Below are 10,936 nucleotides of genomic sequence, written 5' to 3'. Positions count from 1 at the left end.
TAATGAGGGAAGCAAACACAGCCTTAACCCCAGCAGTGCTCAATTGGTAGGAAAAAGGGTTTAAAGAAGTTAAGATGTCTAGGACAGATAGATTAGCATTAGAAATTCCCAATGCAACTCAAAAATGAAAGCTAATTATGTTACACAAACGTAAGGAGAGGGAAGGGAGGAGAGGCTGTCAGAGTTACTGCGGTAACTGTGTCGGAGAGGCTGGATTTAGCCGACCATCACACGGCCAAGGAGGGGAAAAAGTAATTAATCACCATTTGGGTTAGTTTGGTGCCAATTTTGGAGGAGATGATAGATGCCAGTGGTCTGGAGGACAGTACCCAGAATCCTTGCCGCTAATGAGTCTCACAACTTTTAATGGCCAAATTTTATTCACAGTGCTCTATGGCCGTTATCTCAGCTTAGGAGAAGCATGGAGAGATGTGGAGAAGTCATACATCAAAGCGCACGAGGGCAACGCATCACAGGAACGCCCCAGCGCTCATTTGCACCTTTCTGGTCGAGTGCTTTGAAAATCAACATTCAGACTGCGACAGTGCCCAAGCCTCAGGATCTGAGTCCTGGATGAAATGTGGTGCTTTAGGGGCCAGACTGTGGGCAGGCACACCTGCCGTGCGGTTCGGAGCGGGCAGAACCAGGTTGGCCTGGGATCAGATCCCAGACCAACGGACTGTACAGCATGGGAACCTGAGTAACTCAGAGATGGACCGATCAAGACACATAAAGGACAACATCAACACTGTCGTCTCATTTAAACACAACGAGCCGCGTACAAGCGGACAGTTGTGACAGCAGGACAGTGGGTTGAACGCTGGCGTTCAGGTTCTCATTTGATCTGCTAAATGTGTGTTTAGATGAGAGATGAGTACAGCTGGACAAAATGCATTACACAGCCTGATGGCATCAGAGGTAGTCTCAGGGGGAGACCGGGAGCAAGTGTGTGTGTGCGTGCGTGTGTAATGAAGCAGGCTGACAGATGCTGCATTCAACAGCCATGATTAAAGGTGAATTAACAACACAGTTTCATCATTAGCTGCCATACCAGCTCATCTATCAAACAGTCAGAGATGCTTATTAAAGAGAGAAATGGTGCTTTGGCATACCGCTAACTCTAGGTGTGTGTGTGTGTATACTTACATCTACCAGAGGAGAGGCAGAATCTCATATACATCCTTTAACATCAAAAGTGAATAAGACATTTATAGGTAATTTGCATTTAGCTGACTCAGAGCGACTCAATTATGACTGAATACAACTTTGAGGGTTTTGAGCAATTGAGGGTTAAGGGTTTTGCTCAGGGGCCCAACATGAGAAAATTGATGGTGGTGGGGTTAGTTGAGTACCTTTAACTCCTGAGCCACCACTGCCTGGTGCATGCGGAGAAGATGCCACAGTACCTGCTCTAGCGCCTGAATCTTGTAATCTTTGGCTTGGAGGATCTCTAGAACTTTCCTGTCTTTGGCCTCGGCTTTCTGCTTCTCACTGAGATGAAAAGAGAAAGAAAAAGAGAAAGAGAGAAACGGAGAGAACACAGTAAGATCAATTAGAAATGATTTTTAATGAACACGAATGATTGAGTATCAATTTAATACCTTTATCACAGTTTATTAAAGTAAAAATAAATGATTGTAGCACACCACCGTGGCAGCTAATGCTAATAATAGCCCATTAATGCTAATAATCTCCCACTAATGCTAATACTAATAATAGCCCAGTAATGCTAATAATCTCCCACTAGTGCTAATAATAGCCCACTAATGCTAATAATTTCACACTAATGCTAATGCTAATTATCTCCCACTAATGCTAAACTGCATGGTGTGTGCCAGACAGCTACTCTGTAGACACGCCTTGCGTGGCATAAAGTGTCCTACTAAATCTGCTCTCTGTGCTCCAAGTCACAGAATCAACGCCTGTACTGTTCTGAATTGAAACGTGGCAGACACACTCAGGGCCCCTATAAAACAATCAGGAGCCATGGCAAGGGGAAGACGCACTCCTCAACAGCCGTGACGCCACCGACCCAACCAGCATCAGTTACTGCAGCCCCTGAAACATTTTAAAGTTGGCACATTTAGGACAGCCAGTGGTCCTTCAGTGCGATGCGATTGGGATTGGTGAGCACTTAGAGTTGAAACCCAGCCTATCAGGCGAGGGGGGGGGGGGGTTAGGGACAGGCATGGATGCTTTTGTAAAGTGCCCAGAGTCCCTGGGGCTCTCTATAGAGCATCTGTGGAGGAGAAACGCTCCTCCCCAGGTACTTGTAATTACCCGGACATCAAAAACCAAGCTTGCGCGTCTCGGGCCGTCGTCGAAGCTTCTATGCTCTCTGCGCTCTCACTCAGGGAGGCCCGAGACAAAACCAGCTCCAGAAAAGGCTGCTTTGTTCCAGCGGCTGCCAGTCAGCCGGGGATGGTCGTCTTCACCGGCTCCAGCTTTCATGCTCCCTCCCGAGGCCCGCCAACACAACTCCTGCCCTCCTCCGAGCGCCGCTACCTTGTAACCCTGGTGATGTTAACTACGTCCCAAGCCAACCATCCAATTGCTACAAGACCATCCGGAATTCCCGCACGGGTAAACGCTTGAGTGGAGGCAACGCAATTATCATGTCGATACGCCGTGCGGAGGGATGTTGATGTGCGTGCGCTCGCTGCAGCGTGCAGGTTGCCAGGCCTCTGAGGACCAGCATGCCTTGCTGCATGTGCCGGTGGAGGGAGTCTCTAAGCAGCATGGGGGGCTGGAGATTCATAGGCCGCTACGCTGTTTGAGTGGGGGGCTTTAAAATACTTTCTGGTTCCTCCTGTTCTTGAAGCGAGAAAGGCACTTTTTTTCCATCCTGTGAAACAGCGCAACGTTCGGGAACCTAACAAAACCTTCTAAAGGCAGACAGAGACTCACAAATCATTAATAAATGTTTTTTATTTTGCTGAAGCATCACCTCATGTGCTAGGCCCTGCCAATGACCCACACCCATAAGGTTTAAATCACCGTCTGGATGCACTTCAGAGAAAAAGCAAAAGTCTTAAAACGCCCTTTCTGCAGGAGATAGCGGGTCAGTCGTGCGCATGCCAATCACGGGAGACTGCAGCTGCGTTGCGAAGGAGGCCTCTTTTCCAATCCGTTCCCATGCCACTGCTGTAGCTCAACACTCCCCGTTGCGGGTCACCTTACTCAACTTAATCTACTGTTTATCCCGTAAAAAGGGGTGCTCGACTGAGGGGGTTTTTCCTCTCTCTCCCCCCCCCTTGGCTCAGGGTGGGAAGAGAGCAAACACCTTTTCATTAGAGTGCTTCTGTGGCTGGGCAGATCTGCGGAGGATAAGAAGGCTTAGCGAGGCTTCTGCTCTCCATTCCCTTATAACCTCACAGAAACGGCGAATGCACCGCGCACACACCCCTGCGTAACTCCTCATGCCCACCAGCACTGCACGCAGCTTGCGATCTGGGGATTTTGGGCCTCAGACCTGCAGGGCTGAGAATTCTTCGTAGATGCAGCTCTCAAGCCTGAGACTTAGGCATGTAGCATAATGATACCAGTGCTGCCCAAGAAAAACAGGTTCCTGTGAAGAAGAACGCAGGCCGAGTGAGAAGAGGGCGACAGGACGAACCAACTCACCGCTCCACCACCAAACTCACTGCCTGGGTCAGGTCTGGATTGGCAACCTGGAGACGCTTCCAGAGGGACCAGACAAACTCCTTATCTGCCTGTTTAAACAAACCAACAAGCAAACAAAACATTTCACAATTAAGAGAGAAATAAAAAAAACTTGTGTGTCTTTTCTTCCCACTTTAAAAATGTTCAATATATTGATTGATATCAATATAAAATATATTTCTGAGTTCTGAGAGTGATAGATTAGTTGTATCCACATCCAAGGTTGCTAGTCTGACAGAATATAACAAACACTGACTCCTGAACATGTCTGGGATTTGCTATCTGACATTCCTGAACCTTCAGTCATGTCCAAGTACTTCTGATCTGAAACCTGCCTGATCAGGATTTAGCTTTAGCTCTCTCTCACGAGCCAATTGGGCAATGTTTAATTCAATGTTATCCAGCTAACTTGCTAAATTAGCCCACAACCAAGGCTGGATTTGAGTAGGCCTCCCCTTCGTCACACATGTTAGTGCCTATGGATGATTTAGGAGAGAGAAAAACAAACTCTGTTCCTGGGTGAGTTAATGGGACTAACTGAGTGGGGGTCAGCAATCACGCAGACCCAGGCAGGCAGGAGCAGGCAAGAGGCATGTGTGCTTGCTGACTACCTCATGGAAGAAAAAGTGAAAAGTTATGACAGAAGGGGTCGTGAGAGGCATGCTTTAAAATATTTCCAATTCAAATTGTCTAGAAAAAAGTCTTTCAAATATTTTTAAGCTGCATTACATTTAATGAGAGACATCTAAAAACTACATTTTCTGACATTAAATAGACAGAATTATACCAAATCGACATTAAATAAAATTTCTGTAAATTATGTCCACATCATCATAAGATAAAAGTCATAATTCCCCTGAGAACCTGCTGGTGTCCAATTAGTACATGAATTTTAAACCCTATTCAAAATTGTCTAATCAATTATTTAGTAAATGGTGCAGGCAGACCTTGGTAGGTCGTAAGCTGAACATACAAAGTAGAGGCGCAGATGTGTGGAAATGAAGAGGTACCCTGCACCTTCAACACATGTAAAGACAAATTTTAAAAGAAGAGTCAGACTTCACACAGGCGCTATGTTCACTAGCGTTTAATCCAACCGCATCTCCTTAGTTTAAAAAAAAAAGACAAGGAGAAAGAAGAAACGTTTTGCGTCAGGTCGCAGAGCTGCATGTGATCTACATCACATGGACTTCACAGTCCCAATATTTGAAGACATGCTAAAAGAGTCTTATTGATCAATTATTTATGTTAAAAAGACAACCATGAAATAAAACTGAATGAGTGTTCTTGCGGCATATCGATATTCGGCCACATATTAATAACATAATGCTATAAATCTCTGATAAATCACTGGTCCGCCAGAAACATTTTGCAGTTAATGGCCATCAAGTGGACAAGAGTATCAAACTATATGCATTAATAAAATTTAAGCTTGAGCCTTTAAAATAAAAATAAGGTTTGTCATTAAATGACAGGATGAGGGGAAGAACAGTCAAATGTGCCCTGCAGGCTAAAGAAAACCGATGTGCCAGTCACACTCAGAACCTAATTACTGCAGACTTATGAAAGAAGCGGGTGGGCGGCTGGATGGATGGAAGGATGGATGGAAAGACAGACAATCTTCCAGTGGGTGGTCGTATAGCCCCTTTTTGGCCTTGGAGTTTGAAGGTGTGTGTGGGTGTGTGTGGTGTTGCGGTGCGGTATTTTCGCCGTTCCTAGGATCGCGCTCTTCTGCACGGAGATTGGTATCGTCATTCCTGGGATCTGTTGGAGGCAACCCTCCAGCTGAGGGGTCATAACCCCGGGACAACCATGGGCCAACTTCTGTTTCTTCTTTCAGTCCTGCTTGTTCCTCCGACTTCTCACGTTACCTTTGTCTGGACCTTCCTTCACAGAGGGCTGCCACGGCTACCACCTCGTGCAGTTTTCCCAATCTCGTTCGCCATTCCAATTCTCACTTGTTTACCAGTCTGTTTATCTCCCTTGCTGTTCACCACCACTCTCTGTGGTTCCACCCACTTGGACCTGAGAGTGTCCAACTCATTGTGTACGTTCCAATAACAATCCCTGACACTTCGTTGCGTCTCTCGGTGTGTATTTACCCTGACAGAAACTTGCATCCTGCTACTAGGTACTGGAAGGTCTCAGAGTCTCCTTTGCACAGTCTGCAGTGCTCAGTGCTGCCGTGATTAGCACCTCTGTGCTGTCCTTCTGTCCCGCCATCCCCAACCATTAGTAGGACTGTCTTATGTCAGCAACCCCTGCTATCTGTCGGTGGTACATTCCATGGAGGGAGGGGCTTATCCCCATGGCACCTCCTCTGCTTCCACGGTGACCACGTCGCCCATTTGAGTGAGGCACTCCCACATCAGCTCTGTGAGGGCCATTGCTTAGACGAATTCACAGATGTTTCATGTCTCATCCTGGGCAGATCTTACACCTTTCTGGATCTTGGGTGGAGTGCCCCTTAGAGTGTGAGGGGTTTTCTGGTCTTACACTGTGTACACAATTATTAGGCAAGAGAGTATTTTGACCATATCATTTTTATGCATATTTTCCAACTCCACACTATATAAACTTGAATGCTTATTGGATTTAAATATATCAGGTGATGTGTAAGTGTGTAATGAGGGAGGGTGTGGCCTAAGGAGAGCAACACCCTAAATGAAGGTGTGCATAATTATTAGGCAGCTTCTTTTCCTCAGGCAAAATGGGCCAAAAAAGAGATTTAACTGACTAAAATTGTAAAAAGTCTGCTAGAGCGGTGCAGCACTCTTAACATTGCTAAGATATTGAGGCGTGATCACAGAACCATCAAAGGCTTTGATGCAAACAGTCACAAGAAACGTGATGAGGAAAAAAGATCCAAATTAACTGCCAAAGATTTGAGAAGAATCAAACGTGAAGCAACCAGGAACCCTTTATCCTCCAGTGCTGTCATATTCTAGAACTGCAACCTACCCGGAGTTCCCAGAAGTACAAGGTGTTCAGTACACAGAGACATGGCCAAGGTAACGGAGCGTGAAAAAACCCTCCACTGAACAAGACACAAGGTGAAATGTCAAGACTGGACCAAGAAACAGCTGACGACAGATTTTTTAAAGGTTTTATGGACTGATGAGGCAACATTTAACTCTTGACAGACCAGATGGACGGCTTGTGGCTGGATCAGTAACAGGCACAGACCTCCACTTTGACTCCAGCAAGATGGAGGTGGGGTACTGCTGTGGGCTGGCATTATTATGAGCTAGTTTTTTGGGTTGAAGATGGACTCAAAATCAACTCCCAAACCTGCTGCCAGTTTTTAAAACACACTTTCTTCAAGCAGTGGTACAGGGAAAAGTCTGCATCTTTCAAGAAGACCATGATTTTTATGCAGGACGATGCTCCATCCATGTATGAAGTACTTCACTGCTTGGCTAGGTAGTAGAGGCCTTAAAGATGAAAGAATAATGACATGGCCCCCTTCCTCACCTGACCTAAACCCTACTGAGAGCTTGTGGGCCCTTCTTAAACGGGAGATATACAGTGAAGGAAAACAGTTCAGCTCTCTGAACAGTGTCAGTGGTTGCTGCTGCACAATAAGTTGACAGTCAGCAGATTAAGAAACTGACAGACTACATGAATGGAAGGCTTAAAACTGTTATTGAAAAGAAGGGCAGCTATATTGGCCACTGATTTTTTTTATTATTTTTTTTTTAATGTCAAATGTTCATTTGTAAATTTTGAGTTGTTTGTTTATTATTCTCACTTTAACGGTGAGATGGGAAAATTACATTTTTCATTTAGTTGCATAATTCTGCACACTAATATTTGCCCAATAATTATACACACATAGATATTCTTCTAAGAAAGCCAAAACCTCACTAACTTTCTTTAATATTTTGGATTGACAGAGCACTGTAGTTGTTCAGTAATAAAATTAATCCTCAAAAATACAACTTGCCAAACAATAGTACACAGTGTATTGTGTCTGCTTAGTAACTAAAGACTTGTAGGTGTCTGCAATAAACATTACATACATTCACTTTTTTAAAGTGGCGTAACTGAAAGAACAAGTTCAGTGTTTATTTTTACTTCCACATTTTGTTACAAATCTTAGGTGTCGTATAAGGTCATTTAAACAATACACAATCAAGTCTACTTGTCATTCCTACACATATCTAGTGTGCATTGGATTGGCATGGTTTCTTCTGGATTGTGGTGCAACACACATCAATACAGTGACATAACACAACAGAAGAGAAAAGTGCAGAATACAGAAAATACACATTAAGTACATATACAGATCCTGGTGACAGAGTAACATGACATCAGCAAACAGGGTAGGGTTATGTGCTTTCTATGGAGAAGCGGAAGTTGCAATAGAGACAACTGTGTAGACATGGACATTTAGTCAGTGCAGGCCATTGTCTGTAAACTACACAAAGCAAAAAAAGTTTATGTTTAGCGTGTTCAAGTCACTTGGCCATAGGTAACCACACATGGGTGCTACCAGCAGAATCATTAAACACCATGGTGGGTTGTGAATGGTTAGTCCAACACATGCGATCAGGGTCTTGAACGGAAACTGGCTGGTACAAAGTTTACACAGACTGCACAACCTGGATGATAACTAAGACAATAGTGGTGAGGATGAAGATCATACAGATTTTATTTAGTGCAGGTCAAAGCATACACTAAACAACTGTGCTGCTGTTTCTGGTTCACTTTAATGTACTTATCTTGGCTCAAGCATTATTACAAAACTGGAAAGGCAGCTCAGTGTCCGAACACCAATTCTGGTCAGTAGGAATTGGAATATTGGAATACACTATTATAAACATGCTATGCAAAATCACATTTCTTATCCATTAATGAAGTTGGGATTTCCACTAATGGTCACCAAGATATTAAAAACTCATTGTCCTACGAGTTTAAATACTAGACACACACCTTTCATGATGCACAGAGTAACGTAGTAAGTTAGTTGTGTGATTTCTCCTATTATACCATTACACAAGGCATCGTTAGTAATGTGTCCAATGCGTTTCCTTACCTGACACTGAACGAGCTCTTCGCTCAGGCTCTTAATTTCTCCTTGGAGAAGTAAAACTCGTTGCTTGTCTTCGGAGTCCATGGTCGAGCTGTGAAATGAGGGCATGGCAGAACTAGGTTAGCTAACCTCGTTGAACCAGGCAGACGGAGTAGCCAGACAGGTAGCCAACCTCGCCACCAAACCCCATCACAACTTATAGGTAGGGTAGGGTAGGGTAGGGTAGCTATCTAACCTCGCCACGACTGATAGGTAAGGTAGGGTAGCTTAGGGTAGGGTAGCTATCTAACCTCGCCACCAAACCTCGGTGACTCGGTGTTTCTAACCTTCTCCGTCTTGTGGTCCTGACGCGATTCATTACCTGCTAGCCAGCTGGCTAACACTAGGTTCGTTGAAAATTTTTAAAATGCTTTGTTGACAAAACCTGTGTTCACTAATGTCAGCTAACCGCCAGGGTTCACTAATCCTCGAATAGAATAGGATAAATGGGAACTGAAACCGTGAGCTAATTTAAAAACACTTGTCAACTAATTGTGCATTTGACTAGCTAGGCTAGCTAAGCTAGCAGGATAAGTGGGTTTTACTTACATGTCCCTGGATACGGTTGTCAAGGGCTACAAATCTGAATAGAAAACGCGATTATAGAAAACTCCTTTCCCGAAGTACTAACATTGCTGAAGGACACTTCAGTTAAGGACTAAAATATATTTTCAGATAGTATTAAACTTATTTTATATAGTAAACAATCGCTGTTCAATAACTGTCCGTCGACTCTTTCAAACAAACGCGCCGTTTTCCGCATTTGGCGGAAATGACTCCGTTTGCGACATTTCACAGCATATTCGAAGACATACGACAGTTCAGTCTGAGATGTGTGGGATTTGTAGTTACTAACTGGTTGGATCTATCTATCTATCTATCTATCTATCTATCTATCTATCTGTCTGTCTGTCTGTCTGTCTGTCTGTCTGTCTGTCTGTCTGTCTGTCTGTCTGTCTGTCTGTCTGTCTGTCTGTCTGTCGACTGAACAATTATAGATGTAATGCTTACTGCAATATAATAGTGTTTAATATTTTTATTTTTTATGCTACAGAAAACAGCAACAGAAACATGCCAATAGAAAACAACAAAAAATGAGACAGAGAGAGAGAGAGAGAGAGAGAGAGAGAGAGAGAGAGAGAGAACACCGTGTCCAACAACTAGTATCCAAACACAACAAAATCCGCAAGCACAGATGTATAGGACCTCGAAAACAGGCTAAAAGGGCTGAGGGCACAACAGGCCACTGGTCGTGTGCTCAAAGTCTCCTGGTGCAGAAGGACTCCACCGCCTTAGCACTGTGATTGGGCAGAGCCCTGACCCACGGGCAGCGCCTCATTACAGTGTTCATTTCAGCTGTGATTTCAGAGGCTGCAGACCGGCTACTAACATGCGCCATCTGCTCCTGTTAGTGGAGCAGACACATGGCACTTGTGAATCAGCCTTTTCCTTCCCCACTGTTCACAACAAAGCCCTTTATTTACTGCCAACGGTGTAAAGTCAGCCCTCCCGAAAGTGATTGTTCATGCGCGCGCTGACCCTGCTACGGTTTCCTTCAGAGACTGGCCAGCAGTCACTACTGCAACATGTGCTGCTCTCAGCCTCAAAGCACTGGAAGCTGTAACGCAGCATAACAGAGATTACAGCCCAGTGTAACGCAGCCTTATTTGTGTGCATTGAAATAATTAAGAATTTCATTGAGAATAATAACTGTATGCCTTGTCTTATCCATTATCACACCACAGTGTACTTAAGTCTCTCTGGACAAAGACATCTAACAAATGTTGTAAATGTAAATTTTTGAAGTGGAAAGACTATTTTTGCTTTCAGTTAAGGTTTAGGTTTAGTGACTAAACTTGTGGTTTTATATAATGGACTGACATAAATATGTGAAAAGGGAGTTTTCCAGTGTTTTAATAGCTGTCTTGGTGCACCTGTAGTACAGCCATCCTTTATACTCCAGAGACACAGGAACAGGAATTGTCTGATTATTTAATGGCTTTAATTGGATCTTGATTCTACATTAAATAACCAAGCTTTGCTAATAATTTGATTCTTTTTAAAACCTTCACTACACCTTCACAGGTAAAAAAACCCGTTAGAGGAAAATTACCTGAACTTGTGTCACTTGCACAGACGTGACCATAGTTTATATGCAGTATGTCACCGCATCAGTACTTGCAGTAAATATCTTTCTGG

The 10,936-nt window shown here is 44.0% G+C and overlaps 1 protein-coding gene across 5 annotated transcripts in view; it reads right to left on the bottom strand.

Moving 5' to 3' along the window:
• cntln (centlein, centrosomal protein) overlaps nt 1-9,491 on the bottom strand; it is a 93,606-nt gene extending 84,115 nt beyond the window's left edge. For 2 of the 5 annotated variants that reach the window (XM_081725346.1, XM_081725345.1), the window contains exons 1-4: nt 9,025-9,235; nt 8,702-8,789; nt 3,625-3,713; nt 1,353-1,491 (exon numbers count right to left, since the gene is read on the bottom strand). In XM_081725346.1, the coding sequence (XP_081581472.1) occupies nt 1,353-1,491; nt 3,625-3,713; nt 8,702-8,789; nt 9,025-9,056 (348 nt within the window). In that variant the 5' untranslated portion in view covers nt 9,057-9,235. Of the gene's footprint in view, nt 1-1,146; nt 1,182-1,352; nt 1,492-3,624; nt 3,714-8,701; nt 8,790-9,024; nt 9,236-9,286 lie in introns of those variants that run through there. The other 3 variants (XM_081725347.1, XM_081725349.1, XM_081725350.1) reach the window with 3 other exon arrangements.
• Between the last annotated feature and the right edge of the window lie 1,445 nt (nt 9,492-10,936).

This window comes from Electrophorus electricus, chromosome 12, assembly GCF_041902795.1.
Source record: "Electrophorus electricus isolate QZ-2024a chromosome 12, ASM4190279v1, whole genome shotgun sequence".
Taxonomy (NCBI): Eukaryota; Metazoa; Chordata; class Actinopteri; order Gymnotiformes; family Gymnotidae; genus Electrophorus; species Electrophorus electricus.
The sequence above is the reverse complement of the archived record's forward strand: the minus strand, read 5'-3'. Positions and strand labels throughout refer to the sequence as shown.